A 23,166-nucleotide genomic window follows, 5' to 3' on the forward strand; every position below is an offset into this window, starting at 1 on the left:
GTCTCTATTAATTTCATGAGATGCATTTGCATAAGATTTAACTTTGAAAATTGAAATGTTTAGTTTGGAAGAATTAAGAAAACAAAACTCATCTATAATTCAGAAACCACTGAACTGCACTGCAAAAAGTCAACATCAAGCATTGGCTTAAATTACTTGAATTGAGGAAATGTATCTTGTTTTGAGTGGTTTTCACTCATTTAGACACTTTTCCTGATCAGACCAAGTTTACTTTGCTTGTTTGAGGACATTTCATACCAGTTCTAATGTAAATCTCGCCTGAAATAAGAAAGTAAAATTGCCAATGAGATAAGAACAATTTTCTTGCCCCATTGGCAAAGAAGATGACCTGAAATAAGGACGAAATGTATTGAAATGAGTCAGAAACATCTCAGAACAAGTGAAATAATCTAGGACAAATGCCCAACTACATCTTAACCAGTCAAAACAACAAAAAATTGGATTATTATGCTCAAATTGAGATGTTTATGCTAGTCTAGTTAATTACTTTTTGCAGTGTGCATCAATATGTCTGTTTTATTAGAGCCAGTCCACAGTGGTATTGAGTCATTAAAAGTGAACTGCACAGTCTTTGGTTTGTGTTGTCCTGCACAGGCTAAATGCTAACATAGCACTTACGCTGCATGAACAAAATCATGTCTGACTGACGGAGAAGCCAGTCCAACACTTCTTCACCAAAAACTACTTAGTCCTAACTTCCATGCAACACAAGCTATTAATGCCCAAAACAACTTGTTTCTCTGTGAGGCTAACAATGTTCTTTTCTGAACGACCCAGTCCAGATGTCTACATTTTAAAACATTTGCTTAGATGGAAAACTGTACGGCTGAGAGATTACAAAAACACACTCAAATCAATGGTAACATGGCTCTGTTGATCATAATAGATCCTATAACTATAAATAACAAAGGCGGGTGAAGTGTCTTGCCCAAGGATGCAGTGGCAGTGTGTGCTGAGACAGATAGAGATCCAGCATCTCAACTGGGCACTGGACTAACACAACTGCATGAGGAGTCTTTTAAATATCTACCTCCTGTGCTTTAGTATCAAGTTTCTCCTGTAATGCACTATTATAGCTGCTTCATAACTAGCACCGTACTGCACAGCACCAAAGTGACCTATGTGAAATCCCCCCCTCCTAAATAATTTAAACTACACAAATACATCAAATCAAGTAATACAAGTTAAGTGCACTTAGCCTCAAAAACGTCATGCAAATAAAAACAAAGGACGTAAGAATAATGGTGATGAACAAAATCTGGCAAACATGGTGCTGTGTGTAATGCTGCAAATGGCCACAAGGAGAAAGGCCGATGGCACAGCGGGGCGGGAGGCGCTGGATTCAGGGCCAAAGCATTTCTCTCCTGTGGTTATAGATTACCTTTCTGTCAGTGTTTGTTCACAACATGCCGAACCCTTTGGCGTAAGTGATGGCCTTGAGCAGTCGTTCCCTCAGTCTGTCTTTAGACGAGTATTCTGGGAGCAGCAGAGCGTTGAAGCAGGTGTGGGACGTCGGTAATCTGTAAAAACAATGCGAAGGGGGGGAATATAACTTACAGGGATTCAGTGTATTTTGAGAAAGGCAAGGCGAGTTTATTTGTAGAGCACAATTCTTGCACTACTCAACGTGCAAAGGGGAAGATTTCACTAAGGGGATAAAAAAAAGAAGAGTCTACAGATACACACTCTTTGCTGCACTGTACCTGTCGGTGTCGGGTCCATTTTTGGCGATGATCATTTTCAGCTTCCCGAGGCCTCCGACCGGAGCTCTGTCGGTCCCTGTGGTGAACTGAAGAAACAGCCTCTTCTGCTCCTCACTGAACGAGTGGATTATCTCCCAGAAATCTCTGTTTCAACAACGGCCAAGACAGTTTACTATGATGAATATATGCTCCTTGTTAACGAAGAACAAATGAATAATACATGCGTCTAATCATTACTAAACTTTGACAGCGCTGTTTTTGTGGTGAGTTATCATGAAGGAACATTTAAAAAGGACCTAGTGTTTGTGAGCAGTAACAGATGAATTGGATGAATGAGTAGATGATTATGATAATGCTTGAATTTACCCAAATCTAAAGGCTTGTTGACTGAGTAGAGCGCTGACAGAGAGGCAAAGGAGTGATTCTTCTCAAGGATAGGGTTGCCAGATCATGCAAATATATCCCCCACAATCTTACTTGTTTCCTTCACTGTAAAATCGGGAGATTAGCAGGAGAAATGACTGCGCGGGCCTCGTTTCTGTCTTATTTTTGTCCATTTTTTGTTGCTTTTTGTCGCTCTTTTCATCCTCGTTTTTGTCTCGTTTATACTCCGTTTTGGAGTAATAGCTGAGGTTTTCTATGTACTAAAGGAACTTACTTGATGATTTGACTGTCTTTACTGTATCCTCCATCATAGTCCGTTGCCTTTTCAAGTGCATCGAAGTCAAGGATCTGTGAATAAACAAGTAAAGTTACTGTATCGACCAGCAGAAATCAACATCAAAAGAACTTCATTGTTTTCTTACTCTGCTCCCACAGATAAGCAGCTCCACCTCCTCAGGTCTGTACAAATACTTCAGCGGTGATTCATGTGTGACCATCAGAAACCCTTTTTTGAAAGCTTTGAACTGGTTCTCCACACTTTTGTTCAAGATGTAGTCAGCGTACAGCTCCACGAATTCCTACAGACGTGAAAAAGCATCATTACAACCACAATACACCGGCATCTATAGCAATATTACTCATTTTAAACATCCTTACCTCTCTGTTTGCTTTGGTAACTGGGATCTCATCTCCCTCCCCCTTCAGGTCGTGTAAAATTGGGTTTCCGTAAAGGTCGGTTTGAGAGATCTGGAAGGTCAGCATTAGGTCGTCCTGCACATTCCCAGTGTACTCCAGCAAATCCTTCAGACTCTTGAACAACACCTGCAAAAATATAAAACAGGCGCAAGTGCATTTGGTAACTCAGAAGTGAGAAGTGAGATCATTGTGTACTTTGATTTGAACAGTATTATTTTGAAGTTGCAATACTCCCATTTCAAGCACATTTTTGTAAACTCTGTCTATTCATAGGAAAATCTGAACTAACTAACTTTAATTTAAAACAGCTCTGCTTGTGTACAAGTCTTTTCATGGTTTAGCACCAAAGTACATCTCTGACATGTTAGAGCCGCATGAACTGTCTCGGGCCCTGAGAGCTTCAGGGAGGGGTCTCCTGGTGGTTCCCAGAGTCAATAATAAACACGGTGAGGCTGCGTTTCAGTTTCATGCAGCTAAAATTTGGAACAACCTCAACTCTGACGATGTTCAAATCCAGGCTGAAAACAGTTATTTTTACCCATGCATAATGACAACTGAAAGTATTGTGCCTTTTACTGTGATTGATTCATATTTATGTTGAAAATGTATTGATTTAACTGTTTTCTAATAATTTTATGCAACTGTGAAGTACTTTGAATTGCCTTGTGTATGAATTGTGCTCTACAAATAAACTTTCCTTGCCTTGTAAAAATCCTCTTCGATCATAACCTCAATCATTTTTTTGAATTGAATGTATTTATTGGTTTATTTGGTCGGGACAGTGCATGTTAATGAACACACATGGGTCTCATGCATGTAAACAAGCCACACCGGATTGTAGCCTTGTCCGTCGTCCCCCATGCACACTCTCAAACACACTCTCAAACACACTCTCATTCATTCTGGCCTATTGTACATGTTTTTAGTGGTAGGGGAAACCGGAGTACCCGGAGGAAACCTACGCAGACACAGGGAGAACATGCAAACTCCACACAGAAAGGCCCCGTCCTGGTGGGAATCGAACCTGGGACCTTCTAGCTGTGAAGCACGAGCACTAACCGCTGTTCTACCGTGCTGCAGAAATAACATAGAATATTCTTTTGTCCTCCACAATACTGTGAAAGAAGTTTGTGGAAAAAAAAAGTTTGGAGAAAAGCATTTGGAAAGTTTGGACCACAACTAACAACTTAACATCCAAGCACTCCTCCTTTCTGCTGTGGGGTATTTTAAAGTTTCAAGTCTGAGTGTAGGAGTGGAGGTCGAGACAAATCTTAAAAACACCTCTTTCAAGATTTCACTGCATTAACTAGCGCTGCTTTGTATTCAATATGTGCTCCACAAAGGCTTGGGCACCCCCGGTCAAATAATACAATATCACACATTAATTAGATATTATGCTTTCTCCTATTTTATATTAGGCTGCTTACTTTTTATTCCAACGATAGTAAGTAAAAAACACACTCTTGAATCAATACAGTGAGATAGTTACTGGATTGAGGTCTGCCAGGTCCCGGTACGTGCCCTTCTTGCCCATGAGTTTCCGGTAGACCACCATGGGGAAGTGCACGTCCAGGATACAGTTGTTGTAAATGGCCAAACCCAGGACGATCCCGATCAGAGTGAACTGAGCGTCGTTCTCCAGAGACGACGGGCTGAACCAGAACAGCTTTGTGTCTTCATCATACGTGAACATGCCTGAGGAGGAAAGAGTTGGAGTGAGTGTTTTGGGCTATTGTTTTGGAATAGCTGGACTCGAGGTCTGAGGTTTGGCAGGAGTTAAGTTGTTCTTTGATACTGTGTATTTGAGGCCAGTCTGCAAGAAAAACTGTCAACTATAATAACAGGGAAACTAAGGCGATATCACGGTCCAAGAAAATGGTTTAAATTAATGTCAACCGATCTGTTTTGATGGGAAAGTAATCGTTTTGGGCTTAGTAGTTTCCACAACAGGGGTCAATTTAATCAAAACACAGATGTACATAAAATCAGCAGTCGAGTCGTCGACGTGTTGAAAGCTTGTCTGGAAAGATGTGTTTTCAACTGTGATTTAAAAACGTTTAACTCAGTGAGAGGTGTTTTGGAAGTGCGTTCTGCATCTTGGGGCCTTGGACGGCAAACTTTTAATAATTGGACCTGGGTGTGACCAGGGAAGTCTTATTGTTGTTTGGTCTCTTCTAGGGAAGGGTAAAAAAAAAATAGCTTGTTTTTGTTGCGTCGTCATGGTTATGTTTTTGGTCACATGACAAAAATGTGTCAAATACATGACAAAAACGGCTCAAACTTTAACACAAAAACTAGAAAGGAGCTCAATTTTGTAGGTCTCAGCTTTCAAATGAGGTGATACATTGCCCTATATAGGCTGTAAGCTCCAGCCGAGATCTGTTAAAGGAACAGGCCACCGTTATTCCATACTGAGATATGTTCTTACCTGAGCTTAGACGAGTTCATGCGCACCTGTCTGGTCTTTGTGCCCGTGGAAGAGCTTGGTAGCTTCTAACTTATAACCCGTTTGGCGCAATAGGAATATACTTGGAGAGGCCAAATGCTAACTACATCTTTGGTCATTTTGCGTGACTGAGCACACGCACAAAGACCAGACAGGTACGTATCAACTCGTTTAAGCTCAGGCAAGAACATATCTCAGTATGTAAAAATGGTGGCCTGTTACTTTAAAGTGGGGTTTAAGGGGTTAAGAAACAAAAATAAAAGTGCATCGACACCCGGCTCTAAGAATTAGCAGAAATTCCTTTGAAATTATATTAAAAAGAGTGTGGCACTGCTATTACATTGAGGAGATTAATTAGTGAAATACGACGTCAAAACATATTGGCAATACTAGTAGTCAAACCTGCCCCCTCACCAATATCAGGGTTAAAAATTTCCTCCAAAAAGAGCTGGAAAAACTCTTTGGAAATGCCTCCTTCGTCCACGCCCTGCTCCCCCTCGAACTCCACCACAAGCTGCTTCTTCAGGTCTGACGGGTTCTCCATGGCTATTATCTCCAGCTGCAAAACAAACCATATAAAAACACATATCTTTTCATCACCGTATTTTAGCCATACATGTGCTTTTATGACTTGCCCGGATCATTGCGTCATCGATGATATGATCTCTTCGCACTTTTAGCTCTAGAAACGGAGTGGGCTCCCTCCCCTGCATCATGCTGTAGAAAGCCGTCAGCCTTCGCTCCCCGTACATCCTGATCCTGTTGTCGTAGTACAGCCCCTTGTTCTTGGTGATGGCGTTGAGTATGAAGGGACAGGTCTGGAACGAAAACTTGCTTTCCTCGTCGACTTTGAAAAACGTGAAATCTTTATCCATTTCCAGCACGTCAATGAGGGCCTCGTTGACGAACTCTTCGAACGGGATGAGAGGTTTCCTGCTGTCCATCGTCGTGACCCCTAGTTCTGTCTCCAAAGGGTCCACTCTCGGTCCCTTCTTGTAAATACGCTCCTCACCCATCAGCTCGTGCAATGACAGCTCCTCCGAATCGAAATCTTCCACGTCCTCCTCCTCATTGTGTCCGACGTCGATCTCCCCTCCCAAAATACTCGCGTAGAAAACCACCTTCAAGCACTTGGTCGCAGCCACCACGGTCTCATCGTCATTGACTATATTTCCAGAGTCGTAGTCGTTGCTCACTACGGTGAAAGTTATGAGCTGCTGAAACGTCTCCAGCATGCGGCGGATGTGGGGCAGCCCGAACTGTGTCCAGATTTTGGCTAACTTGGCCTGGGCCTCGTCTGGGAGTTTGCTCATAGCTTTGCAGAACAGCGGTAAAGCTACATCTAAATACTCTGGGCTATGGAGGTTGGGGTTCTCCATGACGATAACAAAAATATTTAGGTATTCAGGATTCGTTTCGTACACGTCGAGGTACTCCAGATCCAGCTCCAGATTGGGCGTGAGGAAGATGAGCGCGTCCACCAGCGCGCCCTGGACATCATCGATGGAAAGGATTTTCTCATAGACCCGTCGAACTGCGCTGATATCTACACTGATGTCGCACAAGTCCAGGTTCTCAGCGGTATCACTTTTTGGCAAAGCGGCGGCGCCCATTTCGGACTCGTCGGGCTGCTTTGGATCGCGTTGAGGTTGTTGCGGTTGTTTGGTGCAGTTGGGCTCGTCTTTTTGAAAACTTTTCATGAGCGACTCGGCGTTGGAGAAAACTCGACCGATGGCCTGAGCTGCCGCGGAGAAGTCGTGAACCTCTTCGCAATAACTCAGCATCATGTCTATGTTGCTCTCTGTCAAGTGGTGGATGTCTGTCCAAACAAGAAGGAAAAAGGGTAAACAATAACATACTTTAGGTAGAACCGCACAATACAGCCCAATGGTCATTAAAGCGGCAGGATTTTATTTGAATTAAATATTGCAATAACAATATAATTACAATATTTTTATAATTTTATATCATTTCAACAACCGTCAAAACCGCATTTGAGCTTCGGTCTTTTCCATCTGGACAATGACGCCAGAAACGAGTAGGTCGGTAGGGCTGGATCGGATCAGATTTGGATCGCAATACTTTGTGCTGCAATACCAAGTATCGATACTTTTTCCAAGTATCGCGATACTTTCAATACTTGTGTTTGGAGGCATTTTTATCCTGCACTCTTTTGTTTTACAGTAACAGCATTAAGTTACATTTTGTGTTAATCCACTTTTCGATCTTAACACTTCAATAACTGTCAAATGTAATTAGGTTTATAAACTTTAGACACACGAATGTTCTTTTTATACATTTTAAGCTAAACATATTACAAATCACAAATACTTATTGTATCACAATACATATCGTGACAAAAGTGGATCGTCCCAGCTCTACTAATCAGACTACTTTTTACATTAATGAGTAATCTAACGCATTACTTTTCCCAGACCAGTAATCAGATTAAAGTTACTTTTCCAAGTATGTGTGAGTTACTATTTTGTCATTTTCCTTAGAAAAATATATACTTCTTAATGATGTGACAAGTCAGTGATGTCAGCAGCTGATGAATGTAGCTACTGAAGTAACTTGTAATCTGAGTTAATTACCTTAAAAATCATGTAATTATTTAAAGGGGCTAGATGCCAGTTGGTCATTTTACATCATACACGTATGACCTCAGGTCATACGTGTAACTGCACCTTCTATATTAAGCTCATGCATGACGGCACTTCGGACCCGAAGTAACAACTTTTTGAGTGACAGTGCAGGATTTTAGAGGCAGTTGTGGTGAACAGGTCTGAGCTCATTCTACACATTAGGACATTACTGGAACATGTAGGGGGAGGAAGTAATCTGGGCAACACTGCATCTGGGTGACAATACCTTTACGATAATGCTTGGAAATGACAAAGAAATGCCCACAACTACCAAAGAGCTCCCCTTGGTTCTTCTTAACCACTACATATGAATTTCATCTGACATTCACAACTTTTTCCCCCCCCGAGATTATGTTTTTCACGCTTTTTGTAAGATGTAAAGATGAGTTAGTGCCCATGTTTCACCTGAGAAGTCCCCTCTGCGCTCCTCGGCGCTAATCTGTCTGTCCACTCCTGAGGTGGACGGCAGGTCCTTTTTGGAGATGTGCAGATCGCAGAGTTTGGCGTTGTTCTTAAACAACTCCATGGCTTTGACTGCGGCGGCATTTTTATCCAAAGCCTTAAAATTCTGAGACGAAGCGCAAAACTCGTTGGTGCAGGAGCCATTTCCACAGCCGTCAGTCAGCTGCCGAAAGTACCGCTCAATTAGAGTCTTTGCAGCAGATTTATTCCTAATGGAGAAAGAGGAGATGAAGACCACATTATGTGATTTTCGATGAGCAACAACTGACCAAACACAAAAGAAAAGTACAGTAAAAGGCAGTTCACAGAAATTACACAAGGAGATATTGATACACAAACAAGTCGAGGAGTAACTTACATTCAGCTCGTCAGTGTTGAACCTCTGAAGGTCTAAAAAGGCACTGTAAGAATAAAATAACAATGATGAAATGGAGGAGGTCGCTTTTCTTTAACCCTGGACTGTATGTCTGCTCAGGCAAATTCATGTATTTATTATAGTATAGTTTTGCATATGGTCCTAACACATTTTACAGCCCTCACCCATTACATTACCTCCAAAATATACTATAGCCTAAATATTAGGGCCAAAATATCAGCTTTAGATTGCAATACTTCTAATACTTGTGTTTGGAGGTATTTTTATCATGTAACAGCATTTTGTTACATTTTATGTTAATGCACTTTCCAATCTTAACACTTCAAAAACTGTCAAATGGGGTTTGGTTTATAAACTTTGGACACATGACTGTTTCCTTTTTACAAATTTTAAAGGTAAACATATTACAAATCATAATTACTTATGCCATACGTATCGGATCGGCCCCTGAGTATCGTGACAAAAGTGGATCGTCCCAGTCCTACTAAATATGGCAAAATATTACTAGTCAAGAATAATATTATCTTTGGTTGGGTGCAGTGTGTCGGAGGTGGGGTGGAATGGAGTGTTACCAAGATTAATAATGTACCTCACTGTTTTGTTTTTGTTTGTTTGTTTGTTTGTTTGTTTGTTATAAAAGACAAAACTCAATAAATATTTGAACTATATTTTTTTTTTAAAGAATAATATTATCAATACAAATTAATGTATTAATTACTATCATACTGACAGGTGTAATTAATGGAAAAAGGATTATTCAAAATGATAAACTATTCAAACTTTTACAGGAATATCTGCTACATCAACATCTCACCTTTGAGCAGTGTTAATTTCGTCGACTAAAATATTTAGTCTTGATTTTAGTCAAAGTGATATTTCATCCAACTAAAATTGGACTAAAACTAAATTAAAAGTTTTTCATGAGACTAAAACTATGACTAAAATGTCCAGATATTTTAGTCGACTAAAATGAGACTAAATAAAAATGAAAAGGAGAGACTAGGCCATTGGCTAGCTTTTCTAGCGTGAAGTTTTGTTCCAGGAAATCAGAAATACAATTTCTTTGCATATTCTGAAACTATATAAAACAAAAGGGGTCAAATAAAGTTTCCACATGCAGAAACCCTGCAGTTTTTGAGAAATTCGAGCGTGAAATGGGAACTATTTTCTTCTGGCGCGTATGATTTTAGGGTCACCTGACCTACTTCTGACCAATCGGCGCATCGCGTTGACACCGCAACCCGGAAGTAAACACGCAGCCCAGAGGAGCGCCTTCACTGACAGCGCAGCTGTTAGCTACTATCGTGAAGAAAATCCAGCTTTCTGAAGGCAAACTTTAGATCCTCTGCAGCGAGAACAACTCGAGCAGAGTGGGCAACACTCACGAAGATCGCAAACGAGTGGATTTGGACCATAGACCTGTTATACTCCCTGGACAGCGAGGAAAATGAACTGCAAACTTCTGCGAACTCTTCTTCAAAGATCGTCAGACCTACGCCAGGCAAAGACTCTTAAAACGGCAGCCAGGGGGTTGTCCTACTCGTGAGTACATTCTTATTTATTGTGTAGTATAATGCTAATACAAATAATGCCTGAGGGAGCGACACACGTGTTGTGCCTCACGTTGCATGTATGACCCGAAGAAAATTCGTAGTTTGTTCTCATTCTGGATCTAGTTCCCCATTTGTCTGATTTGCTTTAGAAATTATAATAGCAAATAACTTTACCAGTTAGTTACACCAAAAAGATGTTTAAGCATGTTGACATTTGAACCTATCAAAGTTTGTCAAATGTTGTTGCTATAATAAAGCGCAAACCAATCAAAAAAGTAAATTAAAGAGTGCCACTGTGAACAGCTCTGTTGTTTTTACAGTCTGTGGTTGTTCACTGCAGTAAACTGTGGTTAATAGTTTATTATTGCTGGAATAAGTCTCTTCGGTGTGAGTTGGAATCACTGATCCTTTCAGTCTCTTATTTCACTCCAAAGTCCAATTAAGTCCATGATAAAATGGAGAATATTAGTACAGTTACTTGTACATGATACATAAGGCTACTGATACTGATACTGCTGTAGTTATTTCTGTTGAATCTGCTTTCTTCATTTTCCAGGACAATTACGTGATGAAAACATGTTGTGGTGGAGCCTGGTCCTGTAAAGCCTCGCCTCACTTCATTTAAAGACTCAACATGAAAGAGTGAGGTATGTATTCATGGGACAATCAGAATGAATCCTCCAGGGCTCGGAACAACTGCATTCACATTGAAAAATGCTGAACATATTCTGCAAACTGCGATCCAACACTTACCTAGAGGCCTTTTTATAGCAATATTCTTAACACGTTTTGAAGACTATCTGACTGAAAATTATAGTAAATATTATATTAATCTAAGCTCTGAATTCTCAGTTTCTGTCCTTTTGGCTCCTCAGATATGGCTTTGATTCTTGACTGTACTTTTTGTTAAAAACCTAAAATGTGCTTTGTCTGTATTTTTACAGTGGGAGAACCTGCCATCTGTGGCCACATACGAGATCTCCTGTGATTGTCTGGAGGACTTTGGACAACAGAGAAATGATCCTGATGAGACTCTGCTAAAGATCATCAATGAACTGCAGAGTCGTCAGAGGCCTCAGATTAGAGGTATGTCATGTATTTTTCTGTTTATCACCGTCTTATAATCAAGTCATGCATTTAGATTTACAGGGATTTATTGGGTTGGTCTAAATTAATATCAGAGAAGTGAGATTTCTTTTTTTCCCCATCAAATTCTAACTTGGGCCTAGAACAAAATGTGTCTGACTCTGTGGCATCTGACCTTGGCCCTTTCTGAACCCGCCTCCTTCCTTTTGCTTCACACTTACACTACTTCTTTGAATTGAACATTAATTTCCTCTTAGAGTTTCAGATTCAGATTGTTCATATGTACACTATATTTTAGCTTCTTAAAACTTGCCAATATTTGGTCTCATTTCTGCTTTCTTTTTCATTATCAAATATCTATATGACTGTAAAATGTGACTCTTGTAAATAAACATGGAACATAAATAGTTTAGTGCATGAGGCTGCTCTCTGTAACACACACCTGTGAGTCGCATCGATGCTTATAAACCACTTCTCCTGCTGCGTGTTCTGCTTAGGACAGACCTTTCCTTCGAGGGAACATGCATTTCCAGTGTTAGTGAGTAGGAAAAGGAAGGAGGATGCGGTTTCAGAAAAGGCACAACAAACCACTCACAGATCCACAATCATCCATTATCATCCCAGACACTAGACTTTATTTTTTAACTAATAATCTACTCATATGGGCCCCAAAACTGTACATACAATGTAATAAAAAAAAAATTGGTATATAAGGTACCATCAACATACAATAAACTAGTTGTAAATTAAACTTAACGGTACTTTTTGATTTCAGATCGGACAGGCTGATGTCAAGGATTCAAGCTGATTTTCCTCCGATCACCGTCTAATCTGAGAAATAATAGTGAACTTTTGAAACACTGAACGAGGACAGTAATTCAGGAGTTACACTTTACATCAGAAAGAGCCTTTAAAGGACCCTAACGACAAGAACTTTTTAGCCTCCTTGCCTGGATAGAGAGTGCGTTAGAACAGTGGTTCCCAACCTGGGGAGCGGGGGCTCCTGGGACGGCAGGTGGGGCCCAGAGCTTTGTCTGGTCAGAGTGTCAGGTCATACATTTGCACAAGTTAAAATGGTTAAAAATCACAACAGGTGCATAAAACTATCTAATTTCAGAAAATGTGTTTAAAATGCATATCGGTAAATATTTTCAGGTTTTGATTTTTTTATTGTATTTGTTTCGACTGAGGGGGGGCCCCGGGCTGACTACAGCATGCACAGGAGGGGAATCAAGAACAAAGGTTGGGAACCACTGCAGTAGAAGGTCTTATATTGAATGAATTACAAGATCTAACAGGCAAGACTGAAGTCAAGCTTTCGTCCATATGCCAAGATACACTTGATCTGCTTCTGATGGTTAAAAACCCCAAAATCACAAAAAATAAAAGAATGTTTGAAACTTATCTGGAGCAATTTGTTATTTATGTTCTTAAAATCTAATTTGAAAATGTCATGGGGAAATGGTAGGTCCCATAGTGTGCTTGTTTCAATAGGACGCATATTTCAAAAAAGGCATATTTTCAAAAGTTATTTCTTAAAAACTAGCACTCCTATCCACCTTCTTTTACCACATATTGAATATTTTTAGTATTGTCTTTATGATTGTAAAATTTTAAGTCTGTGGCCTTTACACCTTTTGAAATAACCGGAGTCAAAAATGCCTATAGAGGCTAAAATGTCCATTTTTTCACAAACTTCCCCGCTTTAGGAGCCAATTTCTCATTAACTGCAGGGAGTCTGCGTGTGGAAATTTTTGTGGAAGAAGTTTAACTATTGTACTTGATAAAAATCCAAATAAAAAGTATTTCCTATTTCCTGGAACAAAAGTCATTTTCTAAGCCCTTTCTGAGAGCTAGCCGATGGCCTATTGTATTGACCGTCTGAAAGAGCCTCAGATCATGTAAATTCTCTGCCAAAGGATCAGCTCTGAGCTTTGTTCATGTGGAGCAGCTCCATGAAGCAGAGGAACGAGATTAAATATGATTATAATGAATATTATCAATGCAAAGTCGACTAAATTAGTCTTAAATTTAGTCGACTAAATTGACATGCAATTTTAGTCGATTAAATCTCGACTAAAATGACATTACATTTTAGTCAAAAGACAAAAACTAAACTAAAATATGTTGTCAAAATGAACACTGCCTTTGAGCAGGTGTGGAGTAAAGCAAAATGCTACAATAGACCTGATGCTGAGTCTATACGTGGACATTAGACAGTGAAAAGCGTGAAGCAATAAATACTTCGAATCCGCAGCGCGTGAGTGTAAATGAAAACAGTGTCAACATCAACATGTCGAAATAGCGTTTTCTCTGTTCTTCACTCGTGATACAGCAGTCGCCCTGAGCACTTTGACAATAACGAGCTTATTCTTCAATAATAACAACACAAAGCCATGCAGCCACATCAAACCTCTTATTTTAGCACCGCATGTGTGAAGCACCGACCTGATCTGTGAGAGAAGTGACAGTGCAGAAATCACAGGCGGACCTCAAACAAAGTAAAGCAGTGGATGTAGCGACGGTCACTCCGCTGCGATCAGAGAGGCACAAAACCGGACTATATTCACCGGGACAAGTCCTTAAAGTATCAATGTCCTACTAACTTCTAGCTCTTTCTTGCACCGCGTTGAAAATGTAAACAAGAAGGCTTTGTATCCCAACATGCAGCGCGCGGAGCCCCCTCCCCACCACACACATGGGCATGGGCACGGGTCTATAATAGGGCATGGGGGGTGGTCCTGGTCAGACATGAGAGCTGTGGTCAGCGGCGTTTGGTACTTTCTGTAAATATCTGTGTCAGATACTTGGGGACGGGTTACACGCGTAAAACCAAATAGGAACAGCCACAATATGACCAACAATATACTCATGATATTTACTATATCGACTCATGGTTCAGTAAATTACAGATAAGCAATACAGGTTTGAGCTCAGTGTTCATCCTCAGTATTTATTTACATTTTTCCTTATTATATATATATATTTTTTGCTATTTTTGTTATACAATTTTATCAAAGCAATGTTTTTAATTGGGATTCATGATAATTACAACTTGTTACATTTTAAAAGAGGTAGATGCAAGTTGGTCATTTTATACTCACTACTGCCACCTCAGGTCTTAGGCGTAACTGCAGCTTCTATTTTAAAGGGACAACAGAGTTTAAAAGCATTAAAGGGGGGGTATTATGCAAAATCGACTTTTTCAAGCTTTACATCATGTTATTATGTCATTCCCTCATTAAAAACATGCCTGAAGTGTTGCCTTGGCACATTCACGTATTTTTGAGTAATCTGTAAAAACTCTGATGGCGGCCATTTTAGGGATAGGTTTGCCTGAGTCCTCCTAGGAACGCCCCCACCTCCTGGAGACGCCTCCGAGCTTTCGTCACCAGCCGAGTAACCAACCACTGCTCCTCAGCAGAACCCCCTCCCCGCTGATGCCACAGACAGCGTGTGGAGGGGGCGTGTCGGAAAGGGTCAGAGGTTCTTAAAGAGACAGAGGCCTATTTCAAGACATTCACTACAGCCATTTTGAGAGAGCAATTTTATACAAGGCAGTTATTCTAATTTACTGCATTTACAGACCAACAGAAGGTTTGGTCATCATTGTGGTGTGATATAGACTGGTGCTATGTGATTGAAAAAAGCATAATACCCCCTCTTTAAAATTAAGCATTTTCCTCCCCCTACATGTTCCAGCCATGTCCTAATGTGTAGAATGAGCCCAGACCTGTTCACCACAACTGCCTCTAAAATCCTGCACTGTCACTCACAAAGGTGTTAATTCGGGTCTTTAGTGCGTCATGCACGAGCTTAATATAGAAGGTGCAGTTACACGTATGACCTGAGATGGCAGTGGTGAGTATAAAATGGCGAACTTGCATCTAGCCCCTTTAAGCTCGTGCATGACGGCACTGGAGACCCAAAGAGCTGGCGTTCACGATTTATAATGTGATGATGTCATAATGTCGGGTGGAGGGCAGGGGCCAATACAACTCTATGGGAGGAGTACCGTTTTTGTAAGAAATCTCCGAAAAGAAAATGAACAAATGATTTTCCTCATCATCAGTATTTCATCAGAAGTACTTCTTGGATACTTCTGATGACGGTATGGAGATGGCGGCTGAAACATGTAAAGGTAAACGATCTTTAACATCTCTAACCTTAGTGTCAAAACGAACCTAAAAAGTGATACTAGAACACAAGTAGACACAATGAACACATAATTATGGGAAAAGCCCAAAGGCTTCTAACCGGGATCTCTTCATCACTGTCTTGGTCACTCGCCCAAGGCTTGATGAGTCACATATCAGAATCTGCAAACTTTTAGGTTAATACAGTAGAGTAAGGACAAAATTACAATATTTTTTGTTGAAATAGGAGACAAGCCTCTTTGATGCATAAGTAGTTACAGTAGTTAATACAAGTGTCTTTCAGGTCACGTGTGTGCTCAGAGAAGTGTGTTTAGTCAAAGTATATGATGTGATTAATCGCGATTAATTAAAGGGACTATTAGTTGTTCAAAAATGTTAAAATTATGTATTTTCCTCCCCCTACATGTTCCAGCCATGTCCTAAGGCAGTGGTTCTCAACCTGGGGATCGGGACCCCCAAGGGGGTCGCAAGACAAATTTGGTGCTAATGAAAATATACATATTTTCATTAGCATATAATCTAATGTTTTATTGTAGCATGTGTTTGCTATTTTACCAGAGTGCCATTATTTGTTCGTAGTTTGATGAATTTTATTTCAGCCATTTGTTTTTTTTCTTTATTTTTTAAGAATTATATAGGCTAATGTTCCTATTTCCCATGGTGTGACCCGGGCGGGGGATCACGAACCTCTTTACCTGTTGTAATGGGGGCCGCGGCTCCAAAAGGTTGAGAACCACTGCCCTAAGGTGTAAAATGAGCTCAGACCTGTTCACCACAACTGCCTCTAAAATCCTGCACTCTCACTCAAAATGTTGTTATTTCGGGTCTATCATGTATGAGCTATAGCAGGTGCAGTTACACGTATGACCTGAGGTGGCAGTAGTGAGTATAAAATGACCAACTTGCATCTAGCCCCTTTAAATTAATCACGATTAATCATGTTTTCGATTTATCCAATTAATTTTGACAGCCCTAATTTCAACACATACTTTTAGAACGAGTGATTCCTGATATTTCCATTTTGAAGTTGCTAAAAAAGCGGTCCTCAATAATATCGTTAATGGCAATACTTTCCAGGCTCAATATATCGAACTTTTAATGTTGTTATCGTGACAGACCAAGGGGCTATGACTAAACTTTAAATTGGCATGGACGCAAACTGAATGTTTTAAGAAAATACTGCACACTATAAGCTACGGCCACATGTTATTTTAATTCTACTTTATCAATGCATCACACCACCCCAAACCTCCTCATTTATATAGGATTGTGGATATTTATATGCATGGGCAAACTCCAACGACACCAGATTGATGTCTCTATGCCATGACTGGTGAAGATTTTAATATTTAAATGTGAAAATAAAAATGATGAACAGAAATGGAGACGCCACCTGGGGGATTATGATGAATTAAAAAAGATGATGGCGCAGAGTAGCGACGCTGATGGAGGCCAAGACACAAAGCTCCAACTCATCTCCATCCAGCTATTTAGTATCCATAAATCATAACAAAGACGTAAAAAAACTACAGCGGGCGCCCGGTCCCCCTGTCATCCCATTCAACAATAGGCACGTCTAAATTATGCATGATCTGATCCCTGCACATTTCTCTTACGCTGTTGCAGGGATGTTTGTTATTCTGACAGCGTGCGCCCATCGCTCATAGGTTTGCAGTGGAGTGGCCGACAATGTGACGTTTTTGATTAGTCTTTCCCATCAGGTCCTCGGGCCATTGTTCATTTAGAAGAAGAGGCCAGAATAAAATGATCACGATAAGCTTGTACTTTACATGTGTGATGTTTGAGAACAGTCAGCTTTAGAAAAACGTTACATTTAATGTCCGTTTTATATTTTAAAGGGACTGTGCCTGATATTTTTTTCCTGGCAGTGGAATTAAATTAGTTTTGTCGTCCTTTAGCGAATTGTAAAAGTAGACATTTGTGAAAAGATCTGATTATTAAGCAAGAAAGAAAGCAGGCAATAGTTAAGGTTGTTGTATCTGTGACCCTTGCAAGTGGCCCTGAAAGTTGTAAAACGTGCTTATAAATTCATCCCTGTGAAGAATTGGGAAGCCACACTAGAAAAAAATGCCATCTTATGCCATCTTATCTTAGAAATTTTTTGCAACTACGTGAAACCTTGTCTGGCAATAAATAAAGGCCCTGTCCTACCTGATTTTTTTGGAAGTTGAACCTTCCATAACTGCAAAAAATGTTGTCTCAGATAAGTAAAGTAAAGTAAAGTACTTAAACATGCTTGAATTAATACAGTATATGGTGATTTGGAGTAGAATTGGACTATAGTGGAATAAGATTGTCAATGGAACAAGCATGTTTTTTCTTGCCTCTGACATTTTGGCTCAGTTCACGTGTTGTTTTTCCTATTCTAATAGGATTTTAATTTATAAGTGTACATGCTTATTACATTGACAGTCTTAGTCCAATCCAAATCACAGGAAATTCATTTATGCCATTTCTTGTATCTGTGACCCTTGAAAGTGGCCCTGAAAGTTGTAAAACGTGCTTATAAATTCATCGCTGTGGAGAATTGGGAAGCTACACTAGAAAAAATGCCAGAATAAGACTTTTAATGCTTGATTTTGAGTAGGTTTGGACTCGCCTTGAAACCAGATTGCCAATGGAACAAGCATTTATTAGCTTAAAATAAGATAAAGTAACTTGAACGCTTAAAATAAGACAAAGAAAACCTGAAATGAGACAAAATGGTCAAAGACGAGAGAAATCTGTCTAGTTCCATTGGCAATCTGGTTTCAAGACGAGTCCAAACCTGCTCAAAATCAAGCATTAAAAGTCTTATTTCAAGTACAACTCAAAAAAAAATTCTAAGATAAGATGGCATAAGATGGCATTTTTTCTAGTGTAGCTTCCCAATTCTTCACAGGGATGAATTTATAAGCACGTTTTACAACTTTCAGGGCCACTTTCAAGGGTCACAGATACAAGAAATGGCATAAATGAATTTCCTGTGATTTGGATTGGACTAAGATTGTCAATGGAACAAGCATGTACACTTATAAATTAAAATCCCTTTTAAAATAGGAAAAACAACACGTGAACTGAGCCAAAATGTCAGAGGCAAGAAAAAACCTGCTTGTTCCATTGACAATCTTATTCCACTATAATTCTACTCCAAATCACCGTAAACTGTCTTAATTCAAGCATGTTTAAGTACTTTACTTTACTTTACTTATCTGTTTTTTTTTTGCAGTTATGGAAGGTTCAACTTAAAAAAAATCAGGTTGGACAGGGCCTTTATTCATTGCCAGACAAGGTTTCACGTAGTTGCAATACACTCTTTGTCCACTAAGCGCCGCTGTAACTCCACAAACCATTTTTTTTTTTTTTTCTTTTTTTTTATCGCTTATTAAGCTGTTCAAGCAATTCATCACGGACTCACTGTAGGAAACCCCCCGTTAAAAGTGCTGTTAGTGACTTGAAAAGAAAAGTTACATTTATTATTCATAATGCATTTGCACAATTCCCATCTGCCTGATTTTATTGACGGATTTTACACCAGACAACTCACAAGGACGTGCTCCCAAAAGATAAACATTTCAGCTGAATATACTTTGTCCCCTTTTTCCTAAATTTATTTGTTTTATATGTAACCTGGGTGATCATTTTGAGTGTTAAAGCGACACTGCGGAGCATTCCAGGACACTGACAGCACACATTTTAAGGTTTCTTTATTGGTCATCCATAAAATACATTGACGCAGGAGTGATGTTCTACGCAGAGCCTTCTTCTCTCTTCCAGATCCTTTTTTTTTTCCTGTGGGTTGTTGAAAGTCAGGTTCAAGAACGGGCGAAGCAGGTTTTTTGAGGTAATTTGCGACAATAAATGATGAAATAAATGTTTGGGAAATTGTTTTTGCTGGGAATCTTCCAATAAATGAAGCAGAATAGACACAATATGTGAATTCAACAGAGAAATATTGTAATAGAAAAGGTGACAAAGTATGTAGATTTCAAGGCAACAGAAGAGGATTGTTAAAGTCAAAATAAAGACTCGCGTAACTTCACGTCTGACGCTTTAAGTTCATCACAGCCTTCTTTAACGCACACTTTTCTATAGTCCTTTGCCTCCTACAGTGACAACACATTTTATATTATGAGCCTGTTTTCACACCTTAAGGCTATGGAGTATATTGTGTGTGGTGTGAAAAGCTTAACACCTGCTCTGTGGATATTTGCCGGAGAGTTCCACATATATTCTCATTAAACTCAAAAGCAGCAGCAGCAGCATCCCTTTGTTCAGAGGTGGAAAGTTACTGGTCTTATTTCTATAGCGTGTGTGCGTCTATAGCGCAGTGCGTTCTCGATTGAAAATGTAGTTTCTGAGGCAAAATGAGCTCATGAAGAAATGACTTTGAGCCACACCACACTTTTCACCCAATAAAAGGAATAAAATATAAGCAGTTTGTTTGATTAGAGATATCTTTGTTGTTGAAAAATAGATGTGAGCGGCTCATCTCTGTTAGACAGTGTTGTTTTAAAGGAACAGGCCACCGTTTTTTCATACTGAGATATGTTCTTACCAGAGCTTAGACGAGTTGATGCGTACCCGTCTGGTCTTTACGCGTGCGCTCAGTCAATCAAAAAGACCAAAGATGTTGTTCACATTTAGCCTCTCCTCCTCTCCTCTATGGGGCCAAACGGGGGTGAAGTTAGAAGTGACCAAGCTCTTTCACGTTTTCCCTGTTTAAATACAGTTACGTGAGCGTTTACATGATCCAAGTATAGTTACAGAAAACTAAACATGTTGAATTTCTAAGCGGATAAAAAGAGGAACTATATTGTAAGGCGTAATAACACCTTAGGAGCACTTCGACTTTACTCTGTGGATGTTGGCCCCTGCGATTGTGGGCCACCTGACCAGCATGTTTTTGGAGGTCGGGGAAACTCCTCTGAGATGGTGCACCACCTCCTGGGTTTGTCCCTGTTTCAGAGCGTGGTGTTCTGCACTGGTCAGCTCCTCCTTCCTCTGCCTCCTGGGGTTGTCCCTGTTTGAGAGCGTGGTGATGACAAAATGTAGTTTTTGCTCATTCATTGTGAACCACTGGGGGCAGCACTGAATTACTGTAATGTGTTTTAATATGTCTGTGAATAGGAATGGCGATTGGACTGATGCAGAATGAAATGTAGTGTGATTGGTAAAGTGTTATGTGATTGACTGTTAGAAGAATGAATGTCATGCTCTATATAGTTATTTATTTTTGATGTAACCAGGGACTACGGATGGAAACTTGCTATTTAGCTATAATCTGGTGCAGTACATCTCTGTCTCTTTGAGCTTAATGTCTCTGTACATAGTCCCTTCAATAAAGATAAAAGTAAAGTGCTGCAGTGGGGGGCTCTTGGTGCCTCTTCAGTGTTTCAGAAGAAGAAAGCTGTGGATTTATAACTTGCTCGCTAGCGTTAGCTATTTGTTTTCTTTTTAAAAAAGCTGCTTCCTTCATGACCAAGAAGGACCCTCAGCTGACCCCACAAAAACAAAACAACATGGACCATAGAAACAGCAAATATAGTTCACAGCGTAATTTAAAGTGCTTTAGAGCAGTGTTTCTCAACCTGGGGTACATAGCAGGGGGTACTTGAAATAATTTCAGCTTAAAACACATAATAAATCTGCCTTCATTTGTTCACTTTCTGAGTAAACGTCAGCACCCTTTAGGGCAGGGGTAGGTTAGTTTGCTCAGTGGAGGGACGATTTTCTTCATCGTCAGAAGATCAAGGCCGGACCCTCCAATTGCAGACCAAAGAAAAGCATCACTTTCTACAACTGTCGGTGTTGTACGTCATATATGGCCTTAATGGGTTTTAAAGGAATTCTTCACATTGAGAGAACTTTAACAGGCTTTTGATCTATGATTTGTGCAATTATGTTCCTCAAGATCATCTCGAGAGGTTCTATGATGGAGGGCCAGTTTGCCTACCCCTGCTTTAGGGCGTATTGGAGTAGTGCAAGACCCAAGGATTACAAGAGACAAAAAAGGTCGAGAACCACTGCTTTGGAGAGTATAGTGCATAAAACGACACTTAAAGGGCAAATAGGTTTAATAAATTGCCATCTGTACCGGGTTGATAATCTAGTTGAAGGCATTTTGTTGTAGTATCAGCGATTAGAAAAGTAGTTTGTCTTCACAGTCAGATATGGTTAACGATATAGTTATTAGGGAATAGGCAAATGTTTGATCAGCTGGGTTATAGTCACATCATCAAGTCCATCAGCCAAAGATAACAGTAACACGTGTTTCCTGTGTAAAAAGCGAAGCCTGTGATACAAAAATGGCTGCTTCTTTTATGTCCCGCCGAGGCCTTTGAAATGCCTCATAGCCTCTTCGCATTTTTCCCGGAACATCCCAATTAGCCCGGCTGCTGCGTTTGGGAATAGGGCCGGGGGAGAGGACAGGGAAGGTTGAATCGCGCGGTGCAGAGAAGGCGATTTCATCAGACCAGGTAAAGCATTAGTGGGCACTTACGGCACGGCCACATCAGGACAGAGGCGGTCGGTCTCGATACGCTCCGTGATTGAACTCCTGACCTTTCCATCATCGCAAGTCGAAAAGCGTCATCAGCTGCCGTGGCGTTGTCTGGCTCGGAACAATGCAAGCGTCGACAACATCACAACAAAGGCACGTCCAGGATTTGCTTATGGCTTTGTGTTGAACCGTATCCTCAGCAAAAAACGTAAAGAGTACAGGCGCAGGAATTGTCAAAAGGTGGGGAATAAATACACAAAGGTCGCACTCAGCATTTTTTCTGAGGCGGCATAAAAGTTGGCAGCTGCCTGAGAAGAGTCCAGGCTCTTCCCATTGGCCCTTAAGTGGATCGTTCTTTGTAATAACCTTTTGAAGAAACTGTACTTTTACTGTAGTTTTATCACACAGTCCCTTTAGCTGCTTATTGAGTGATTTTAATGATCAGTTCCTGTAAATTACTTGATTACCGGTACTATTTTGACTTCACTATGATTGACTTGAAGCCTATTTCATTTAACGGCACATCACATAACTTTTCACCCATAAGATATCGTACAATACAAGCATTTTATTATAGATATGTTTAGTTTAAAATATCTAAGAAATATATATGGCAAACAAAGCTGTGTGTCTACTGTGAGTGGCTTACCTTTCCTCAGACCTGAATACTGGGAGCGGGACGTCTCCGGCTCGTCTCCGTGGAGACGTCGTTTAAAGGCAGCCAAATTTGATTACAACCTGTAAACTCTGATCCCTCAAGACTGCTACAAGTTCAAATGCGAGATAAATGGTGTGTTCCAGGCAGCTGGTATCTTTCCCTCTTGAAAATTACAACGTATGACCTCAAAGCGTTACGGGTGAATAAACGAAAATAACAAAACAGCTAATGCTACAGTTACAACCCTAACCCTAGCTGTGCAGGAGGAAGAGGAAGGACGAGGTGGAGCTGACCAGTGCAGGACACCACGCTCTGAGACGGGGACAAGCCCAGGAGGCGGTGCACCGTTTCAGATGATCAGAGGAGACAGAGGGCAGCTACAGTTTCTCCATCCTCCAAGGTCATGCGGGTGGAGTGGCTGAAGGACAACGAGATCATGGACCCGGCCGAGGACAGGAACTTCTACATCACCGTGGA

At 40.4% G+C, this 23,166-nt stretch overlaps 1 protein-coding gene and 1 long non-coding RNA gene across 2 annotated transcripts; one reads left to right on the forward strand and one right to left on the reverse strand.

The window, feature by feature from the left end:
- Positions 1–1,416: 1,416 nt before the first annotated feature.
- On the reverse strand, positions 1,417–13,923 carry ube3a (ubiquitin protein ligase E3A). The gene is made up of 11 exons (XM_079575235.1): positions 13,821–13,923; positions 8,716–8,758; positions 8,301–8,566; positions 5,886–7,069; positions 5,665–5,809; positions 4,294–4,499; positions 2,766–2,930; positions 2,531–2,686; positions 2,383–2,456; positions 1,725–1,868; positions 1,417–1,541 (listed from the first exon to the last, which is right to left on the reverse strand). Coding segments are annotated over exons 2-11 (2,463 nt in total). The 5' UTR covers positions 8,718–8,758; positions 13,821–13,923; the 3' UTR covers positions 1,417–1,420.
- Positions 10,843–12,365, forward strand: LOC306977100. The gene is made up of 3 exons (XR_013793804.1): positions 10,843–10,933; positions 11,231–11,372; positions 12,148–12,365. It is a non-coding gene; the product is annotated as an uncharacterized lncRNA (long non-coding RNA).
- Positions 13,924–23,166: the final 9,243 nt, after the last annotated feature.

The sequence above is a fragment of the Gobius niger genome (assembly GCF_951799975.1).
Source record: "Gobius niger genome assembly, chromosome: 17".
NCBI classification, from domain to species: domain Eukaryota; kingdom Metazoa; phylum Chordata; class Actinopteri; order Gobiiformes; family Gobiidae; genus Gobius; species Gobius niger.

Bases quoted from the DNA above. Each gene is read 5' to 3' on its own strand.
- ube3a (XM_079575235.1), bottom strand. The intron at 4,500-5,664 runs GTGAGGGGGCAG...TTTCCTCCTCAG, and splicing joins AATTTTTAACCCTGATATTG to GCATGTTCACGTATGATGAA. The intron at 2,457-2,530 runs GTAAGAAAACAA...GTTTATTCACAG, and splicing joins TGCTTATCTGTGGGAGCAGA to ATCCTTGACTTCGATGCACT.